We start from the raw sequence: 23,841 nt of genomic DNA on the forward strand, positions 1-23,841 counted from the left end.
ATGATCTCATCCTCCACTGGAGACTGAATTTGCTCTTGGCAGGTGGTAGAGGACTAAGAATTCTATGCTATTTTAACCCAGTCAGGAACTGAGATGATTTTAAGCTGGGGTTCAGCCCCCATAATGCCTGATCTATTTCTGGTTTACCTTTATTCCTAAGATGTAACACTTAGAGGTCTCTACCTAAAGCCTGTGGAAGTTGCCAGGGGGCTCCTCCTTGTTCTTAAATCTGGAGAAAACCCTGTTACATTTCTCAGATTCTCAAGTATGGCTCTTTCAGAATCAGGAGCCCTCTATCAGAATAGAGAAATGTCTCTAGGAACAAAGCAGTCCCCAAATTTTGAGCTCATCTCCCTGGATTTCCTTCTTATAGCTCTAAGCCCTGTAATACTTCACTTACTTGAAGGTACTTCAATGCCTTCAATATTTTGTTCAGTTTTTTTAGGTGTTCTGCAAGGCAAGTTTGGTCAAAATTTCCTAATCTGACATCCCCAAAAGTGGAATAGACAAAAGAAAAAAATCACTAGACTATGAACTCCTTCAATAAGATCCTTACACTCTAATTTTCTATCTTCAATGCCTAGCACAGTGCCTGACACACAACTGTTATTCAATTTACTGATGAATCAACAACCTGAAGGATAATTCTGAGCAAGTAAAAGAAATAAGAAGAGAGCAGTGTTACAAATGACAACAGGAAATATATTTTCAAATCACAGAAACCTCTTTCGGTCTGTCTCTTATTCCACATTGTCTCTACTAAGACCTTGATTCAGGACTCAGAATCACTCACTCACACTACTTCAACTGGCTCATAGATTACATCCTTCCCTCCATTTCACCTCTCTTCAGTCCATCTTCCACAGTTCCAATTCAAGTCCTCTGCTAAATATGCTTCAAATAGCTCCTCATTCTCTAAAACAAAAATTCTAACCTTCTCTGCATGACAAATAAGGCCCACAACTATCTGACTCTAGGCTATTTCATCAAACTTATCTCCCTTCATGCCTCCATCCTCATATCCCATATTTTACCTATAGTGAACTATTCTCAGTTCATCAAAAGTGCCGTGCTGTTTTATGCCTCACAGTTTTAAGGATATTGTTACCTTTGTTTCAAATATCTGTTCCTCATTGACAATTTGGTGAGCTCAACTTTCTCTTCAAAACTATATTCCAGAATCACCCCTGGGAAATCTTCACAGACTTGCAGAAAATTCTTATCAACTTCTCCTTTATATCACAACTTTACCTTATATCTGATTATAGCACTTATCATCCTGAATCGCAATTATTACATCTCTCTTCTATCCTACATGGCTATGTACTACTTTTGGACAAAATTTAGAGGTGAACTTCAGTAATCAAAACTTTCAAGATGTTTCCTCCCAAAGCATCTTTGATACTTTTTTTATTTCTATCTTCTTTTTCAAAAATTTTTTATCTACTTAACTGATTTTGTACTCAATTGAATTTAACAAATAGTCACTGGGTACCCATCTCATACTAGGTACCAGTGACAGACAAATAAATAAAACACTTAATAGTTAAACTACCTTAAATTTTTTATTCCCAGCAAATCCATTTTAGGTGGAAAAACATGAAGAGAGAGAGAAAGGAAGAATAAAATAGACAGGATGGCAAAGAGGTATACGGTCTGTAAACTTTCCATAAACTCAAAACTTTCCATAAATTACATCAAAAGCATACCCATTACATCACAAATTACAGAATACTGGGACTTGAAAGAAAAAAAGATATAGCTTAGGGTCTAAGTGTTCTGATCCATAATTCCACAAGAATGCCCAAAATTATGATATTCAGGGTAGCAAATAAATGAGGATCCCCCACCCCCGAGTAGTTTTGAACACATTTCCCATGAACTATAGAGTTTTATTCTTATATATGTTTTTAGGCAAGGTATTTCTTGTGGCTCCTCCATGTCTAATCTAGACTTATAGAAAAGGTAAGAATAATTTCAGTTCACAATAATAGAACACCTTTCTTCCTCAAAAACAATTTAACCAGTCTTCTGTTTAATAATCCACAGAGCAACTGATGCTTTGCTTTGTAAAATACAGAACACAGTCAACAAAATGCTTCCTCCACTCCTCCAACACATATACCCATTCACAAGAGTTAAAAAATACTAATTTAGCATGATCTGGTTAAAAGAACACTCGACTGAGTCAAGAGACCAATCTCAGCTCAGCTTTTGGGTAAAAGCAAGAATTATGGAGCCAGAGTACTAAGGTTTGAATACCGGGTTTAGGCATCATCTGTAAAACTAGAATACAAATAGTACACGCCTGATAAATAGTAAGCACTACATAAGTGTGAGCTAATATTCTAACAAATAAGATAATCTTTTAACGTCTTTTGGAGAGTCTAGCTAAAGGTTATGTATTTAAAAACTTGAAGCTTTCATCAAGATGGTCAGGATTAACGTTGCTTGTGCTAATGTTAGTCTTTATAACCATTTCAGCAAAACAGAGGTGCTTAAAGCTAGGACAGAGGGCAACAAGCCCCAGCGATAGGCAAGATCTTTCTTTTTTTTCTGTTTTAGACCTGTTGTAGTTTTTCTCTTCATTTCATTTCTCAACCATTTCCCATGAGTCAAATGTGAACTCTGCTTCTGCTTATGTACTCATACACAAACTGAAATTCTGAGCTACAATCTCAACTTGTTACTGACTTCAAACTTGGCTTGGAAAAAGAGCCAGCATTTTCTCTGACCTTGCATTTACCCTAAGATTTCTCATGGAAACTGGTGTCTTGTTCTTTCTACACTAAATCAATTTGAGCTTCTCACAAGAAATATCTAGCTACCTAGTTTGGTCTCTCCACCTTGTCCTGTTTCCTTGTATCCATACTCTGAGTTGATTCAAGATTCTATTAATAAGCTCCTCTATCCCATCATGGAACTAAGAGACCAAAGCAATCAAACAAACATACTTAGCATTACACACAGTGGCCAAGCCCATGTCAGGAACTAAAAATCAACAACCAACAGAAACTCAAAACAAATCCATGCATCTTTTCATTCAAAGGTTCACTCAAACAAGCACATATTACTGAATCTACTTGGAGCCTATAAAAAAAAAGAAAGAAAGAAAATCCTGTATGATATGGCTCAACAACCATGCTCTGATTTGTCATTTGCTTATAGTGATATGAAGACTACAAGATCCGTACTGAAATACAGGATTTAAAATGCTTATCATGACTATGACTCAAAATTTATGTGTGTGTATGTGCGTGTGAAAGGGGGGGAGGGTGCAGAGGTAAGAGGGGGCAAATATACATGCATTTAGGCACTCACTTGCTCCAATTTAAAGATATGCTGATTGAAGTAGTATTGTAAACGTTCATTAGCAAAATTAATACAGAACTGTTCAAAGCTGTTATTTTCATAATCTTCAAACCCAAAAATATCAAGAACACCAATGGACAAAGTCTGTAAAACAGGAAAAAAATAATGTTTAAAAAAATGATGCTCAAATTTATTTCATGAATAATAGCCACAATATATGTAACAAATGCTCAAAGTTCTTCTACAGCATTGGAGAGGAGATATTTTTTTGGGGGGAGGGGTGGGTAATGTTCAACCAAAATATACCACAAATAAAAAGCATTTTAGTTCTCTTTATCTTCATCGTTTTCTTTTTATTCTAATTATAAAAACATATCCAAAATTTTAACACACGTAATTCATTGATTACTTTATGGAAATATACAAAGCAGGGTTAGTGGCCTATTATCTCAGCCTCAGAAATCCCTAAACTCTAAGAGATAAGGGAATGGAAAGAACAGGTTATGGGGAAGTCAAAAGGTCACTTAAGTAAAGCTAGGTTACTCTTGGCAATGCCTGGTTATGCGAAGAGAATCATACAATTTTTCCTATTTTAACTTTTATATCCTAACAGAATTATTCTTTACTAAGCTAACAAGTACGTTTAATCAGCCTTGTGCAAGCTAGGAATGATGGTTCCTTGAAGTTAAAAATTTTTTAATTTTTATCAAAAAAATTGTTCAAGGTTTATGATGTTAGTTTTAAAAAGATTATAATAAAAAAACAACAACATCTTCTTCATCCTCAATTTCTGCTCCCTAAAGTCAACAACACTCAAATCTTTAGCTATTTGGTATGATTCAGTAAAGTATAGTATAGTATAATATAGGATAGTATACAAATGTTTATTCTTCTATTTCTTGATGTATATTACTTCTAGAAATTATCTTTTAACTTCTTACTATGGATGATAAGGATTCAGGTCTAACAGCCCCAAACCAACATTCTTCTCACTACTTCATTTCATTCTTAAAATACAGTTGTATGACAATTTTGGTTAAAAGAAAACAATTTTTCTCCACTGGTGCTAAGAGAGATACTGGGCAAACCAATGTAATGAGTGATAAATAGTTACGAGATTTTTAAAAGTCTCCATTAAGAGTATTTTGTTTGATTAATTCTATTGACTAATTCTAAGCCCTTATGAAAAACAGTGAAGATAACGACCTTCAAAAATAAGTCAATGTGGTAAATTAGATTACAATTAAAATTATTTTTCTAGCTGTAGGCTTACTCAAAGTATGAAAAGTTCATGTAAGAGCAATTTTACATTTAAGACAGTAGGATTAAGTAATAAAGATGCCATTTCTAATCAATCTGAAAAGATAGACTATTCCATCAAAGCTATTGGGAAATAAAAATGGATTTGGACTGATTAAAGTTAAATATCTAAAATCTGACATATTAAAAAATAAATTCCAACTGGAAAAAAGGCCTGAACACAAAAAATTAAATTCTAAAAGTATGCAAACAAATATTTTATAATTTTGGGCTGGAAGAGGCCTTCCTATGTAATAAAAATAAATAAACTCAGGACAATAAAGGAAAAGAATGACAGAATTAACTGCACAAAAATTTAAAACATATGAGCTCAAAAAGACAACATAAACAAATCTTAAAAGTCAAAAGAAAATATCTGCAATATATATCAAACTATGAGTCTCCGCAATATCCACAATGACTCCTAAAAAGAAATAACAAAACAACAAAATGACAACATAAAAATAGCAAAAATATATAAAAATATAATAAAGATACAAAATATAGAAAACATGAGAAGATGTTTACTTTCATCTATCATTGAAAAGACTGACAATAAAATGGGATAGTCCTCCCTATCAGAGTAGCAGATGAAAACTGATAATATCCAATGTGAGTAAAGGTGTAGGGAAATAGGCACTTTCATAGACTGCTAGTGGAAGTGTAGTCTTTTTTGAAACGCAATTTAGAAATAGCTACCAAAATTTTAAAACGTATATAAATTTTATATATATACATATAAAAATATATAAATTACATTTTGAGGATTTTATCCTAAAGAAACATGCACAGGGCCGGCCCCGTGGCTTAGCGGTTGGGTGCGCGTGCTCCACTACTGGCAGCCCAGGTTTGGATCCCAGGCGCGCACCGACGCACTGCTTCTCCGGCCATGCTGAGGCCACATCCCACATGCAGCAACTAGAAGGATGTGCAACTACGACATACAACTATCTACTGGGGCTTTGGGGAAAAGAAAAAGGAGGAGGACTGGCAATAGATGTTAGCTCAGAGCCGGTCTTCCTCAGCAAAGAGGAGGATTAGCACGGATGTTAGCTCAGGGCCGATCTTCCCCAGAAAAAAAAAAAAAGAAAAAAGAAACATGCACAAAGATTGGTTACATCATCGTATATAACAATAAAAGTAATATATTTTAATGGGAGAATTTATGGTACATGTGCATACTATATAATTTTAGAAAGTTATCAAAAATAATGAGGTCTAGATGTATTTCAAGACATGCCAGGTAAAAAAAAATACAAGTTAGAAACAATATAGGGCCAGCCCCGTGGCTTAGCGGTTAAGTGTGTGCACTCCGCTGCTGGCGGCCCAGGTTCGGATCCTGGGCGCGCACCGACGCACCGCTTCTCCGGTCATGCTGAGGCTGCGTCCCACATACAGCAACTAGAAGGATGTGCAACTATGACATACAACTATCTACTGGGGCTTTGGGGGAAAAATAAATAAAAAAATAAAATTATGCAAAAAAAAAAGAAACAATATGGATAGCATGATTCTATTTTTACGTTTAAAAGTAACTCTGTATATGTACGTCTATAGGAATGTGAGCACATAAGAAAAAAGTGGAAAAAGTCTGGAAAGACACATAGAACAACAGTTTCCCTGAATACGGTAATAAAAACAGAAATAAGGAGGGAAACAGCAGGGAATACAGATAAAGGTGATTCTTACTTATTACTCCATATAATTCTGTGTTTTTAAATTTCATGTATTAACCATTTTATTAAAACAGTTTTCCAGGAAAAATATATGATAATCTAATGTACATCTACCTTGATATTTTGCTCCAAATCTTTACTATTCAGAAGTGCATGATTAATCCGAAAAACTATCCAGTCAAACAGCGCACTATATAAAGACTTAGCCATGGAGTTCCTCACTGTCACAGCCTGAAAAGAAAAGAAAAGAAAAGAAAAGGGTTAGGAGCGCAAGTGAAATTGGCGATAACCTAAGATACTATAACAAAGCGTATTTTGCTCTCATTCAAGAAAGAAATCTCACTATCCTGAATTAGAAATTAATTTTTTCTCTCAATATAAATAGCCTATAATTGAAGTTTTCTAAATATACTCATTAATTTAGTCCAACTCAGGGAATCTAGGCTAAAACTTTCCTTAACTGAAAGTTAAGGAAAACAAAATGTAGGTCACTCAATGCAGAAGTTTTACTGAAAATTGGGGTATATATTTAACCTAGTAAATAAGGTAAAATAGAAAGTTTACAAACAAATGAAACTTGCCAGCTAAAGTGGGGAAGAGTATTCCAGGGAGAGGAATAAATCTGTTAGCAAAAAGGCATCAGTTATCTGTGGAATTCTAGTCAAACTCTTAAAACATAATTATAATACCACCACAATTACATTCCTGGTTGTCGTCAGCCTGTCATCTACAGCATCCTCTAGAATTTCTCCATCCTTAGAGTAACAATTCTTTCATTATGGAGTTTTGCAATTTTTATTTTTTCCCTCACTTTAAGCTTTTCCCAATTTACGAAAACCCTACTTTCTGCTCAATTTTTCTGTAAATCTGAAATTGTTCTAAAAAGTAAAGTCTATTAGTTAAAGAAAATTCAACATTTAGAAAGTACTACAATCTAAAACAAAGGAGGGGGGCATATATCTTAGAGAAGTGCGTCCTAGTAGTTGGAAGAGTACAAATACTAATAATTTATATATTTATTAGCTAGGGACTTATTTTGAAGCTTGTATAGTCAGGTACATATTTATATCTCTGTTCTGTGAAGTTTAGAGGAAACAGAAAGTAATGAATAAGAGCTAGGCTATCTTGCAATCCCAGTTTCTCTACTTATTCTAGCTGTGTGACCTTGGTCAAGTTACTTAACATCTTAAGCTACAGCTTATAGATTTGTAAAATGGAGATAATACTACAAACTATCAGAGATGACGGATGAATTTCTTAATTTCAGTGGAAAAGAACTGTAAGCTTCACGTTTCTAGACCACTAAATAACTACCTAAACCATTACCTACATAGGAAAGAGAAGACCGGTATCAAATTCTCTATCTTCAACAGTAGAAACTTGAAAATAATTGGAAAATGTTTACAAGCTCTGAGAGAAAAAGGAATGTGGCCCTAGGATTCTATACTCAGGCAAATTATCAACAAAGTATCTTTAAAATACCAAGAAAATCGATAGTAGAATATATAGAGAATAACCATTCTATTTTTCCCCAGAGGGAAAAAAAAAAGAATGAAGATAATCTGATTAAATTCAGCAAAAGTAAAATATTTTAAAACTAAATAAACAAGCATAAGACACAAAAACACAGAATAAAAAAACATATTAGTTATCACAATAAATATAAATTAGCTGAATTTTTTAGTCAAAAGGCAGACCTTCATATTAAAAACTAAAACCCACCTATTTATGGTTTATACTAACTACTATTTTTATAGAATACCATAGTCAGATGGAATCCAGAAATACCAAAATATACCAATAAAATGACTATTTACCCCATAACTCCCAATATATACTTTCACCCTCTTTTCTCTGAAATGTAGTCCTGCCTATCATGGCTTCATCTCAATAAGCCCAAATATCAATTAATATTTTCCCACCTGTAGGGCCGTAGCCTATGTGCCCTATTACAACCATGTGTCCTTCTGGCCCCCTCCTGGGCAGGACGCCAACCATCTGGGATTTGTAACAATCCAGGGCCTGGCCGACCTGGATCTTAACTTAACTCACTCAAAGAATATCATGTCTTGAAGGAACAGAGAGCCCTTCCACAGGAGCTACTGTTCCTGGGAACAGTGGTCATACCAATGACTGTCCCTTGTATAGGGACATATAGGCAAGCATGTAGCCTTTTGTTCCCCTGTCTATACAAGCAACCCCCTCTCTGCTCACGGTAGTGGTAACTCCGTCCAGCCGGCCACCACTGGACACTCGAGTGGGTGCACAACTCCATCCAGCCGGCCGCCACTGGACACGCCCCATAAGACCCAATAAATGCTTATGTCTTCGTATGTCATCTCTGGGTCTTTTCTTCAGTCCTTCCACAACCTATCCCGCACTGCTTGCCCAAATGGGTGTGCAGCCAGACACCACCCAAACAATATCTCATTTAGTGTTTCCTATCTAACTGAACGGTACCAATATTCTTACAGCTGTGTAAGCCAGAAAATTAGGATTCATTCTTGAATCTCCTTCTTCCTCCTTGTTTCCCATTAAGCAAATCATTGCCAGATCCTGTTGATTTTACCATCTAAATTTCTTTCTATTTAAATATATCCATTTCTCCCCATCAGCATGCCATCATCATTCTGGACAAAGCAGCAAACATCTTTTTGCTCAGGAGCACTATACTACAGCCCCCAAACTCATCTTTCCACATTCACTCTTGCCCTCTGTGTTAGGCAAAATCCTAAAATGGTCCCTAAGATTCCCACCCCCTGGTGTACATGTTCTGTATAACCCCTTCCCTTAAGTGTGGCCAGGACTGTAAATATGATGAATTTCACTCCTGTAACTATCTTATGTTATATGATAAAGGTGAAGGGACTTTAAAGATATAATTATGGCCCAATATCAGCTAATTTTTTTAGTTAAAGAGAGATTATTGTGGGTAGAGGTGACTTAATCAGAGAAAGCTCTTAAAAGGTACTGAGCCCTTTCATCAGATTCTCCTACTGGCCTTGAAGAAACAAACTGCCATATTGTAGACAGGAACATATGGCAGAAAATGGCAAGTATTCTCTGCTGAGAATGGCCCCTGACAGCCAACAAGAAATTAGGGATCTCAGTCCTACAAATGCAAGCAACTGAAGCCTACTGACAATCTGTAAACTTGGAAGAGGATGTTGAGTCTCAGAAGAGATCACAGCTTTGACAGACATCTTGACTTCACCCTGGTGAAACCCTGAGTAGAGGACCCATCTAACCAGAGCCCAGACTCAAGATCCATGGAAACTGTCAGATAATAAATCTGTGTTATATTAAGCCACTAACTTTGTTACACAGCTATAGGAAACAAATACACTCTTCTCCAACTGATTCTTCACACTGCTGCCAGAGTGATCCTTTAAGAAAAAAATCTAAGACACCTTTTTCACTTAAAACACTTTAAAAGCTTTCCACTGCTCTTCAGATAAAATACTAAAATCCTTAAGGACCGCTCCTCATTTTACCCCTAATGCCTGGTACATTTCTGGGCACAAAGAGAGTTTTTAAATATTTACTAAACAAATAAATAAATATACCAAACAAACGTAAACAAAAATAAAGCAGGGGTGGGGCCGGCCCGGTGGCGCAAGCGGTTAAGTGCGCGCGCTCCGCTGCGGCGGCCCGGGGTTCGCTGGTTCGGATCCCGGGCGCGCACCGACGCACTGCTTGGTAAGCCATGCTGTGGCGGCGTCCCATATAAAGTGGAGGAAGATAGGCACGGATGTTAGCCCAGGGCCGTCTTCCTCAGCAAAAAAAAGGAGGAGGATTGGCAGATGTTAGCTCAGGGCTGATCTCCTCACAAAAAAAAAAAAAAAAAAAAAAAAAAAAAAAAAAAAAATAAAGCAGGGGTGGGCCGGCCCCGTGGCTTAGTGGTTAAGTGCGCGCAGTCCACTGCTGGCAGCCCAGGTTCGGATCCTGGGCGTGCACCGACGCACCACTTCTCTGGCCATGCTGAGGCCACGTCCCACGTACAGCAACTAGAAGGATGTGCAGCTATGACATACAACTATCTACTGGGGCTTTGGGGGAAAAAAAATAAAATAAAATTTAAAAACAATAAAATAAAATAAAAAATAAAGCAGGGGCTATGAAGATAATCTCAGAAAGTTGAATTTAAAGTTAAAAATGGAAATAAACATAAATATTTTATAATGAAAAAAGTTGTGAACAAAATATAAAAGCACTGAACTTTTATATAAAAGAAGGGCAAAATTCTTAAAAAGGTTTGGCTTTTTCTGTTGTTTAGAAAGGAGCTCTCAAAGTTGGAGACTATAAAATACAAGATACCTGACATAAGGAAGAAATGTAGACTTTTACATACAGTTAGGAGGGACCCAAAAAGTGGGATAAATGGATTGATGTCAGCCTAGAAAGCATTCTTCACAGTTCAATCACTATTTCCTCATCTCTGTGTCTTCTAATCTCACATTCCTGTCCTATTTTTATACTAATTGTCCTAGCTCGCTTTCTCATCACATTCAGAACATTACATTATAAAATAGTAGGCTTTTCAATAACTTTCCTACTCCTATACACCTGAGCAGTATAATAATAATAATAATGGTTCACTGTAGAAATAAATCTCACCTGGAAGCCTCACTATACAGATGTTATTTAAAGCCATGGGACTGGGTGAGATAATCTAGATAAAGAATATAGAGAAGAAAAAACAAAGACTGTGTCCTAGGGCACCCCATCTTTTAGAGGTCAGGAAGAAAAGAAAAGGCAAACAAAAAGAACTGCAAAGGAGTGGCCGACACTAAAAAGTAAAACAGAAGAGTATGATGTGCTGAAAGATAAGAAACTGCCTCAAGGAGGAATCATCAACTGAGTCAAACATTGCTCATTTATAATTCTACCTACCATCTGTTCACCCCATATTAATATGAAACTTAAGAATGGTGAACAGATTAAGATCCTTGGAGAAAAACGTTAGGTCTAGTCCTTAAAATCACATTCAACTTTAAGTTTCCAAGTTGATGGAAAGTTCACAAATTTCAAGGAAAATATTTCAATCAACGCTCTTTGTTATTTTCCTTCTGTTAAGACAAAGAACACAAACCCAAACTTCTAAAAATGTTCACAGTACTTTGATTTCAAAGAAAATCTATTCATACCTCTGCCAGCTTGTATGGTAAAACAAGCTTTTCTCCCACTGTCACGGTCTTCCTCGTAACTAACGCTTCAAATAGCATCTCTTCTTTAACCTATACAGCAGAAAAGTGAATTTAATATATAAGATTTATGACAATGGGTATAATTATTTATTGAAAAGCCAAATAGAGAAAAAACAAACGAACAAATAAAAATATACCTTGGGCCATTTAAATATTGGCTAAAGTAGAATTTAAGTGTCCCATTCACCCCACTTTCCCCCACAAAAAAAGAAAACAAAGGGTAAAGAAGACAGATGGTTCTTTTTAAATTAAAGTTTTCTTTCTGATCATAACAGAGAAACATGTTTCATTGTGCAGGATATAGAAAATATAGAATAGTACAAAAAACATTTTAGATGATCAACCATAATCCCACAACCTGGAAACAGGACCAAAAAGTGACAACACTTCTTGAATTGCAGGAATGTTACAATGGGTACTTATTTATGTTTCAGACGTTTATTTTTATTTACAGATACTACATCTTACAATAAAGTTAATGCTTCCTTGGTTCTCACTCTCTAGAGGCAAATACTATCATGAATTTGACAGGTATCATGTCAGTTCATATTTATACACACACAAACATATATTAAATGTATTCCTAAACACTATATTATATTGTCAAGTGTATTTAACTCCTATCTGTATGGTACCATATTGCCCATATGTTTTTGAGATCTAACTATCTTGATAATTTAGATGAAAAAATTATTCATTTTAACTTCTATATAGCATCCCAGTATATAAATTACCAGTGTTTAATTTTGTTCTCCTACTTGTAGGCATTTACATTCCAATTTTGCACTATGAGATAATAAACTGCAATGAATATTCTTGCATATGAGTTCAAGAGTTTTTCTGAAGTACATACCTAAAAGTGAAATTATCAGGTTGCAGTGTTCATATTTTCAACTTTACAGGATATTACCAAACTCCTCTACAGAGTTTTCATCAATCTGCTCTCTCAGCAGCAGCACTGAGAGAGCTGAGAGTTCCTATTTATTCAAACCTTGACTACACTTGGTATTATCAGACTTTTGGTTTTTACCACGCTGATGGGCATGAAATGGTAAAACATGGGCATTTTACAAAAGTATCCATACATAATAAAGACATAACCTTCATAAAATTTTATGTAGACAATATGATATAAAATATATCAAGCAAAAAAGATTAGATTCTAAGGAGAAATTGAGTTATAAAATGATAGAGTGAGACATTACCCTGCCATCAGCAATTCATGACAGATCTTCTTTTTGCTGAGGAATATTCACCCTGAGCTAACATCCACTGTCAATTTTCCTTTTTTTGTATGTGAGCTGCCACCACAGCATGGCTACTAACAAACAAGTGGTGTAGGTCTGCACCCAGGAACTGAAACTGGGCCGCCAAAGCAAAGCATGCCAAACTTAACCACTATGCCACCAAGGCTGGCTCCAATCATTTTCTGAAATATGATTACACGATAAAGAAAATACACCTTCTTTTGGTGCATTGATTGCTCAATTCTCAAATTCCAAAAAGCAGAAATAATTTGAGGCATATTACCTTCACAAAATGCAGTAAAACCAAAAATGAACAGCCAAAGTTTCAATATAAAACCTCAACCTTTCAAATATATTTAAAAGACTTTGAGGACCAAAAATAAAATAATACCAGATTACACAGAAATGACAAAACTAAGAAAAAACGTATGTGATAAAAGCCACTGTTATATTCTGAGGTACATATTTCTACATTTAAGCAATTATTATTAAAAGTGAACATTTAAAAATAAATGATCTATGCAGTAGACTCAAGAAATTTTTTAAAAGGAACAAACAAATGTAAGCTGGCAACAACATGAAGCAAAGGTCACTTCCATACACTTGTATAAATTGATAAACCACTGTAGAGAGTCATTTGTCAATATCAGTAAAGCTCAATATGTGTATATACCATATCCCCAAAATTCTACTCCTTGGACTGTACCCTAGAATAATTCTCACATTAACAAGAAGACATGTACAAGCTTGCCTATCATAGTACTATCTATAAATGGAAAATTACAAACAACCTCAATGCCCACTAAAAAAGACAGATTATGTTTTATTCATATAATGGAATTTTATACAGCAGCTAAAAAAAAGGAATCTAGAATATATAAATCAGCACCGAAAAATCTCAAAAATAGGGGCCAGCCTGGTGGCGTAGCGGTTAAGTGCACGTGCTCTGCTGCGGCGGCCCAGGGTTTGGATCCTGGGCTCACACCGACGCACGGCTTGTCAAGCCATGCTGTGGTGGCGTCCCACATAAAGTAGAGGAAGATGGGCACGGATGTTAGCCCAAGGCCAGTCTTCCTCAGCAAAAAGAGGAGGATTGGCAACAGGGGCTAATCTTTCTCACACACACAAAAAAGAAATCTCAAAAATGTAATATGGCATGAAAAAGTCAAGTTTTAGAATGATCCATACAGTATAACGTTTATATAAATTCTGAAAACATGCAGAACAAAACAATATATTCTATATGGAAACATCTATCTATTTTGAAAATATAAAAACAAGAATGGGAATGATAAACACCAAATTTATAATAGTTTTTACTTCTGGTGGGGGCAGAGTACATAGCAGTATTAAATTATACGCAACATATTATTACTCGGGTGGGGTTGTAAGTACACAGGTGTTTATTATATTGTTTTCTATATATATAGTATGCTGAAAACATTTCATAATTTAACAAAGAAAAAATGAAGAAAATATATTAAAACAAAAATCAATACATAATAAGATGGTAGAACTGATAACTCTAAAAGCCAATTATTTCAAAATAAGAAATAAAAAATCTCACACAAATCAAAAGAAAAAAAATTAAGAAACACAAACAGAAAGCTAACACCACAGAAAAAATTTTTAAACATTAACAGAATATTTACAAAGAACACAAAAACAATAAATTTTAAACGTTCTCAACACATGATTTCCTAGAAAAACACAAATTATCAAAATTAAATCAAGCCAGATATGAAAATCCTAAAAAATCAGTTAACACAAAACGAACCAAAAGGACATCACACACAGTTGTCATAGAGTTGATATCTCTCAAGTCTTTAAGGAACAAATTATTCTCTGCTAATGATTCTTCTTTTAAATGCAGAAAAAAATTTAAAAGGATGAAAAACTACCCAACTCATTTTAAGGAGTTAGCTTAAGGTTGGCACTAAAACCTGACAATAAATTGTCAGATCTACACACGTATGCACAATCACACAAAATACACTCATCTTGTTTATTATATATATATATTTTTTTGTGAGGAAGATCAGCCCTGAGCTAACATCTGTGCTAATCTTCCTCTTTTTTGCTGAGGAAGACCGCCTCTGCGCTAACATCTATTGCCAATCCTCCTTTTTTTTCCCCAAAGCCCCAGTAGATAGTTGTATGTCATAGTTGCACATCCTTCTAGTTGCTGTATGTGGGATGCGGCCTCAGCATGGCTGGAGAAGCAGTGTGTTGGTGCATGCCCGGGATCCGAACCCGGGCCGCCAGCAGCGGAGCGCGCACACTTAACCGCTAAGCCATGGGGCCGGCCCCTTGTTTATTATATTTGATAAACATCCTAAAGAAAATATTAATAAATTCATGACATTTTAATAAGCTACCTCTATCATTTTCCAAATATTCTTATTTGTACATATATGACTTTTAAAATTAAAAAATAAATTTTATTAATACAAAATAATTAGCAATGGGCTCAATATCCAATCTACAAAGTTTCTCATATTCACCTAATTGAGAAACTGATATATATGTCAAAAACCTCTTCTTTATATTGTTTCAAAAGATGTTAAAATATACTCAAATACATAAATCTACTAAAAATTGAACAGTTTTTGATAACAGTGATGGTTCTAATATCTCACAACAAAAACATGCTCCACAATTACCCAAATTAATCTATTGGAGCTTGTTTATCTTTCAATAATTTCACAGGTATCTATCCCAAATAGAATTTAGTAAACAAAAGACTCAAAACATTCACTGTTGCTTGAGGTAACTACAAAAAATAATTGGAAAAAATAAACAAACTTGAACCATTATTTTTAAAACATTTGTTCTTAAAAACTAAATTTATATTTATCATTGAATTGAATCCCTTTGGAAGGAGGGGCATTAAATTAAATCTTAACTAAAGAATTTACATTTTAATTAAACCACTTATTGTGCTTATCTTTATGTCAACAAAAGCCTTAAGGCTGCAAGTATCAGTATCAATTTTAAGCAATTAGAGGAGATCATTTTTAAAAATAATTTCTAAGAACTAACAATAGGCATGATACTACGACAGGTCCTGTCAGATCTCTAGCTCCTCAACTTTGAAAATATCTTCTTTCTACTTATTACCAAACCTCCATTCGTAGAACCAGTCCAAACTATATAAAACAAGGAATTTAAGAAGCTTGGGTTCAAAAGTGAGATTTGCCATCAAATCACATTTGCTGTTAGTCTAACTTTGACACAAGTAAGCCCAATTCTCAGAATTGGATTTCTCCTTTTTACCAATACCTGAGTTCCTCTTTTAATTGCCTGAATTGCTCTTACCAACCTCTCACCAAAGAAGGCATACTGTACAAGGACCAAAAGCTTTAGTATTTGCTGAATGCCTGAACTTATAAGACCACTAGCTCCAATGCCCTGTACGGCCATAACACCAATGTTTAAGATATCACCTGAAATGCCTAATTGAAATACCATCTGTTCTCTGACCCTCATGACCTTCAAAATTACAACTTTCAGATACCGTACTCTTGGTAGAACTTCTTTCAAATAAGTAAGTCTAGTTCCAATTCAAGGTACTCCCTTTCTCCTGTCCCTTCCACCAGGCTAACTCATTCCATTAAAGTTAATAAGCAACACCCAGGCATGCACAAAATAATGAACACTGTAAGGTTAGAAAAATAAGAAAGAGGCCTCCATTGCTCTCAAAAAGCATTGCAATCATATAAAGGACACAAACTAGTAAACAATTAACTTTCTGCTACAAAACCAAAATTAAATTATGCTAAATAGAAGTAAATGTTCTACGCTGATGGAGTCAGTTTAGACCATTTAATAAGGTTAAACCCCATGAAGTGGCACGTGAACCAAGATTTGAAAAATGGGTAATATTTTAATAGAAAAAAAGTAGGTAGGCTATTCATTATTGCAAAAAACTGGAAACACCCGGGGAGTGACGTCAGCATCATGGCGGAGTGAGCTTTCCCGTGAATTCTTCCCCCACAAGATACAACAAAAGCAACAGCCACAGACCAACAACGGAATCCCAGACAGTGAAAAGCTAGAGCGGAGGGATCCACACTGCCACACATCTGAGAGCGGAACGTGCTGGGCCCCCGGAGGAAGTGGGGAGAGGTAAGGAGAACTCCGCTCCCTCCCCATCAGATCAGCGATCCGGTCCGCGCGGCTCCCAGAGAGGGGGGAGGGGCGGCCCTCGGCGGGAAACTGTAGCTCTTCGGGCTCTCTCAGCCAGTGGGAAACTCCCGCACAGAGGGCTCAGAGGAGCCACAGGGCTACCATCAACATCTGAGCACCCCAGAGAGCGGATAAAGAGGGGCAAACGAGAAGCCTCCCACGTCAGGGACCCAGAGGGCAAAAGAGAGAGCTCCCCCCTCCCCGCAACCTGGAGTCTGCAGCTCGACCAGATCTAGCGATCCGAGGCAGACCTGAACAAACTGGACTGGACCCGTGGATCGCAGTGGGGAAAAAAACAAAACAAAACAAAACAAAACTGCGGATCGCAGCAGAAAAACTGGGGCAGAGCGCAGGGGGCTTAGACTACACAGCCCTTTACCACCAGACAGTGGCGGCAGGTGGAAATTGCAACCAGAGACTTCCAGGATGAGGAAAATCAAAACCAACACAGGAACCACAATGCAAAAATATATGAAATCACCAGACCAGAAACAAAATGACGAGCACCCAGAAATCAACCCCGAAGACACAGAAATCCATAAACTAAATGACAGAGATTTCAAAATAGCTATCATACAAACACTCAACGAAATACGAGACAACACAGACAAACAATTAAATGAGATTAGGAGTTTCTTCACAAAAGAGATTGAAATCATAAAGAAAAACCTATCAGTGCTGATGGAGATGAAGAACACAATGGAGGAGATAAAGGAGAATCTGGAATCTTTAAAGAACAGAGCTGACAATATGGAGGAAAGAATTAGTACTTTAGAGGATAGGAATACAGATATACTCCAGATGGAAGAAGAGAGAGAACTAAGACTAAAAAGAAATGAAGAAAGACTCCGAGAAATATCGGACTCTATTAGAAAATGTAACATAAGAATTATAGGTATTCCTGAGGGAGAGGAGAGGGAAAGAGGAACAGAGAGCCTATTCAAGGAAATAATAGCTGAAAATTTCCCAAATCTGGGGAAGGAGCAGGAAATACCAGTAAGCGAAGCCAACAGGACGCCTATATATATTAACAGACAAAGGCCTTCACCACGACACCTAGTGGTAAGGCTAGCCAGGGTCAACGACGAAGAAACAATATTAAGGGCAGCTAGACAAAAACAAAAAATAACGTACAAAGGAAATCCCATCAGGCTCTCAGCGGATTTCTCAACAGAAACTTTTCAGGCTAGAAGAGACTGGAATGATATATTCAAAATACTAAAAGACAAAAACTTTCAGCCAAGAATACTCTATCCAGCAAAAATATCCTTCAAATATGATGGAGAAATAGTAACCCTCCCAGATAAACAAAAGCTAAGGGAGTTCATGGCCATGAGACCCCGACTACAAGAAATACTCAAGAAGGCCCTCAGGCCTGAAAACAAGAAGAGAAAGGGAACACAAAGCTTGGAGTAAGGAGAAAAGTAGGTAGACAAAATCAGAGAAATAGTAGATCTTTACCGGAATAGGTTAGCAACCACTTAAATACTAAACTCAAAGATCAAAGGAAGAAATTCACCAAAAATAAATTTAACCTCATCACTGTAAACACACAGCCACAACACAAGATAGAATAAGGTATAACAAGAGCAACTTAGAAGGGGAAGAGGAAAGTGACTGAATTGACTTAGTATAAGGAAATAGGAGGCTATCAGATAATGGACTATCTCATACAGAAGATTTTTTGCCCAAACCTCAAGGTAACCACTAAACAAATAATCAAATTAAAACCACATATGATAAACAAAGAGAAAACTAGAAGAATCATAAGACAGAACAACCAAACTGAATTGGCAGTCCAAAACAAATGGGACAAGAAACAAAGGAAATGCAAAAGAACCAGAAAATAAGTGACAAAACAGCAACATTAAGCCCTCATATTTCAATAATTACCCTAAATGTAAATGGATTGAACTCTCCAATCAAAAGATACAGAGTGGCAGGATGGATTAAAAAGCAAGACCCAACAATATGCTGCCTTCAGGAAACACATCTTAGCACTAAAGACAAGCACAGGCTCAGAGTGAAAGGATGGAAGACAATACTCCAAGCTAATGGCCAACAAAAGAAAGCAGGTGTTGCCATACTCATATCAGACAAAGTAGACTTCAAGATAAAACAGGTTAAGAAAGACAAAGAAGGGAAATATATAATGATAAAAGGGACACTCCATCAAGAAGACATATCACTTATAAATATATATGCACCCAACATAGGAGCACCAATGTACATAAAACAACTATTAACAAACCTAAAAGGAGACATCAACAACAACACAATAATAGTAGGGGATCTTAACACCCCACTTACAGCAATGGATAGATCATCCAGACAAAAAGTTAATAAAGAAATATTAGACTTAAATGAAAAACTGGACGAGATGGACCTAGTAGACATATACAGAGCACTCCACCCAAAAACAGCTGACTACACATTCTTCTCAAGCGCGCATGGAACATTCTCTAGGATAGACCATATGTTGGGAAACAAAGCAAGCCTCAATAAATTTAAGAAGATTGAAATCATAACAAGCATCTTTTCAGACCATAAGGCTATGAAACTGGAAATGAACCAGGAAAAAAAAACTGGGAAAGTGACAAAAATGTGGAGGTTAAACAACATGCTACTGAACAACCAATGGATCATTGATGAAATTAAAGGAGAAATCAAAAACTATCTGGAAACAAACGAAAATGATAACATGCCATGTCAAACCATATGGGATGCAGCAAAAGCGGTCCTGAGAGGGAAACTCATAGCGATACAAGCCCACCTTAACAAACAAGAAAAAGCCCAAATAGGCAACCTTAAATTACACCTAACAGAACTAGAAAAAGAAGAACAAACAAAGCCCAAAGCCAGCAGAAGGAGAGAAATAATAAAAATCAGAGCAGAAATAAATGATATTGAGACCAAAAAAACAGTAGAAAGGATTAATGAAACAAAGAGTTGGTTCTTCGAGAAGATAAACAAAATAGACAAACCCTTAGCCAGGCTAACTAAGAAAAAAAGAGAAAAGGCTCAAGTAAATAAAATTAGAAATGAAAGAGGAGAAATTACAATGGATACCATGGAAATACAGAGGATTATAAGAGAATACTATGAGAAATTATATGCCAACAAATTGGACAATCTAGAAGAAATGGATAAATTCTTAGACTTATACAACCTCCCAAAATTGAACCAAGAAGAAATGGAGAATCTGAATAGACCAATCACAAGTAAAGAGATTGAAATAGTAATCAAAAACCTCCCAAAAAATAAAAGTCCAGGACCAGATGGCTTCTCCAGTGAATTTTACCAAACATTCAAAGAAGATTTAATACCCATCCTCCTCAAACTATTCCAAAAAATAGAGGAAGATGGAACACTTCCTGAATCATTCTATGAGGCCAACATCACCCTGATACCAAAACCAGACAAAGACAATACAAAGAAAGAAAATTACAGGCCAATATCGCTGATGAACATTGATGCAAAAATCCTCAACAAAATATTGGCAAACCGAATACAACAATATATTAAAAAGATCATACACCATGATCAAGTGGGATTTATACCAGAGACGCAGGGATGGTTCAACATCCGCAAATCAATCATGGTGATACATCACATCAACAAAACAAAGAATAAAAACCACATGATCGTCTCAATAGACGCAGAGAAGGCATTTGACAAGATACAACATCCATTTATGATAAAAACTCTCAATAAAATGGGAATAGAAGGAAAGTACCTCAACATAATAAAGGCCATATATGACAAACCCACAGCTAACATCATACTCAACGGGGAAAGACTGAAAGCCATTCCTCTGAGAACAGGAACGAGGCAGGGCTGCCCACTCTCACCACTCCTGTTCAACATAGTACTGGAGGTTTTGGCCAGAGCAATTAGGCAAGAAAAAGGAATAAAAGGAATCCAAATAGGTAACGAAGAAGTGAAACTCTCACTATTTGCAGATGACATGATTGTATATATAGAAAACCCTAAAGAATCTGTTGGAAAACTGTTAGAAACAATCAACAACTACAGCAAAGTTGCAGGGTACAAAATCAATCTACAAAAATCAGTTGCATTTCTGTATGCTAATAATGAACTAACAGAAAGAGAGCTCAAAAAGATAATACCATTTACAATTGCATCAAAAAGAATAAAATACCTAGGAATAAATCTTACCAAGGAGGTGAAGGACCTATACAATGAGAACTACAAGACATTATTGAGGGAAATCTACGATGACATAAAGAAATGGAAAGATATCCCATGCACGTGGATTGGAAGAATAAACATAGTTAAAATGTCTATATTACCTAAAGCAATCTACAGATTCAATGCAATCCCAATCAGAATCCCAATGACATTCTTCACAGAAATAGAAAAAAGAATACTAAAATTTATATGGGGCAACAAAAGACCCCGAATAGCTAAAGAAATCCTAAAGAAAAAGAACAAAGCAGGAGGCATCACAATTCCTGACTTCAAAACATACTACAAAGCAATAGTAATCAAAACAGCATGGTACTGGTACAAAAACAGACACACAGATCAATGGAACAGAATTGAAAGCCCAGAAATAAAACCACACATATACGGACAGCTAATTTTCGACAAAGGTGCTAAGAACATGCAATGGAGAAAGGAAAGTCTCTTCAGTAAATGGTGTTGGGAAAACTGGACAGCCACATGCAAAAGAATGAAAGTGGACCATGTGCTATCGCCATTCACAAAAATTAACTCAAAATGGATCAAAGACCTGAAGGTGAGACCTGAAACTATAAAACTCATAGAAGAAAATATAGGCAACACACTATTTGACATTGGGTTTAAAGGAATCTTATCGGATGACATGCCTACCCAGACTAGGGAAACTAAAGAAAAAATAAACAAGTGGGAATTTATCAGACTAAAGAGCTTTTATAAGACAAATGAAACCAGAATCAAGATGAACAAACAACCAACCAGCTGGGAGAGAATATTTGCAAAACATACATCTGACAAGGGGTTGATCTCCATAATATATAAAGAACTCACACAATTGAACAACAAAAAAACAAACAACCCGATCAAAAAATGGGCAGAGGAAATGAACAGACACTTCTCCAAGGAAGATATACAGATGGCCAATAGGCACATGAAAAGATGCTCAACATCACTAATCATCAGGGAAATGCAAATCAAAACAACACTAAGATACCACCTCACGCCCGTTAGAATGGCTATAATCACCAAGACAAAAAACAACAAATGTTGGAGAGGATGTGGAGAAACAGGAACCCTCATACACAGCTGGTGGGAATGCAAATTGGTGCAGCCTCTATGGAAAACGGTATGGAGATTCCTCAAAGAATTAAAAATAGAGATGCCCTATGATCCAGCCATCCCACTACTGGGAATCTATCCAACGCACCTGAAATCAACAATCCAAAGAGGCTTATGCACCCCTATGTTCATTGCAGCATTATTCACCATAGCCAAGAAGTGGAAGCAACCTAAGTGTCCCTCGACTGACGATTGGATTAAGAAAATGTGGTATATATATACAATGGAATACTACTCAGCCATAAAAAAAGACAAAATCGTCCCATTTGCAACAACATGGATGGGTCTGGAGCATATTATGTTAAGTGAAATAAGCCAGAAAGAGAAAGACAAACACTGTATGATCTCACTCATATGTGGAATATAAACCAACACATGGACAGAGAAAACTGGACTGTGGTTACCTGGGAAGTGGGGGTGGGGGGTGGGCACAAGGGGTGAAGGGAGTCATATATGGGGTGATGGACAAACAAAAATGTACAACCCAAAATTTCACAATGTTAGAAACCATTAAAACATCAATAAAAAAAAATAAATAAATAAAAAAAATAAAGGATTGGCTATAAAAAAAAAAAAAAAAAAACTGGAAACACCCAAACTGTCTTTCAATAGGTGAATGGATAAACTGTGGTACATTGATACAATGGAATATTGTTGTGAGAATATTATGCAGCAATAAAGAGTAATGAGCTATCAAGCCACGAAAAGACATAGATGAATCTTAAATGTAAACTGCTAAGCGAAACAAGTCAGTCTGAAAAGGCTATATACTGTATGACTTCAATTATGTTACATTCTGGAAAAGGAAAATCTACAGAGCTAGTAAAAAGATCAGTGGTTGCCAGGGGTTTCAGAGGAGAGAGTTGAATAGGTGAAGCACAGGGCATTTTTAGGGCAGTGAAATTTTATGAGATACAAATTTTTAGAAAATTATTTAAGACATTGAGGGCTCCTAGAAAAGAATGCAGATAATGACAAGAGAATCTAACTGTATGACAAATATAAGAAACAACCTCACTGAAGGGGGTGGGAGGAAAAGGTGCTGACCTAGATAATTTTGAAAGTGAATGGAGTCTGTAAAACTAAACGCAAAAGGAACTGCACAAAAGCACCATACTCGAGTTGATAAAGTCCTTTCCCACAGGAGTATGGGTTAACAATTCTAATACTGCTATATATGTAAACTGGAATTGAATAATTAAGTAAATGAATAGTAGATAGTGGGAGACAGGTTCCTCATTGTTAGAATGGTAGTTTACAGATAAGCAAGTGGAGAAAGCTAGAATGATACATATGGCAATGGATAAGTTAGAAACATCAGTAAGGCCTCATGTTTATCTTTATATAGATACAGATGGTTACGTAAATATATTTGTAGATATGCAAATATACACAAGTATATACATACATACACACATATATTTCCTTGCTCTGTCAGATGAGAGGGCCTATAAAAACCGATACCTCTTTTAACATGAATCTAGCAAGATGAGAAGTTAGCGGAGAAAATATGAAAAATCATCACTCCAGGAAGAAAGATTAAGGTAATAAAGATCTTGATATGGGAAGAAGCATGGTAAGAGATGAAGA

General features: G+C 36.1%; 1 protein-coding gene across 17 annotated transcripts in view; it reads right to left on the reverse strand.

Moving 5' to 3' along the window:
* Positions 1 to 23,841, reverse strand: part of MYO9A (myosin IXA) — a 278,567-nt gene that overhangs the window by 161,922 nt on the left and 92,804 nt on the right. For all 17 annotated transcript variants that reach the window (XM_058541992.1, XM_058541989.1, XM_058541982.1 and 14 more), the window contains 3 exons: positions 11,435 to 11,524; positions 6,402 to 6,518; positions 3,322 to 3,456 (listed from right to left, as the gene is read on the reverse strand). In XM_058541992.1, coding sequence (XP_058397975.1) covers positions 3,322 to 3,456; positions 6,402 to 6,518; positions 11,435 to 11,524 — 342 coding nt within the window. The remainder of the gene's footprint in view (positions 1 to 3,321; positions 3,457 to 6,401; positions 6,519 to 11,434; positions 11,525 to 23,841) is intronic.

Source organism: Diceros bicornis, chromosome 5 (assembly GCF_020826845.1).
Source record: "Diceros bicornis minor isolate mBicDic1 chromosome 5, mDicBic1.mat.cur, whole genome shotgun sequence".
NCBI classification, from domain to species: Eukaryota; Metazoa; Chordata; class Mammalia; order Perissodactyla; family Rhinocerotidae; genus Diceros; species Diceros bicornis.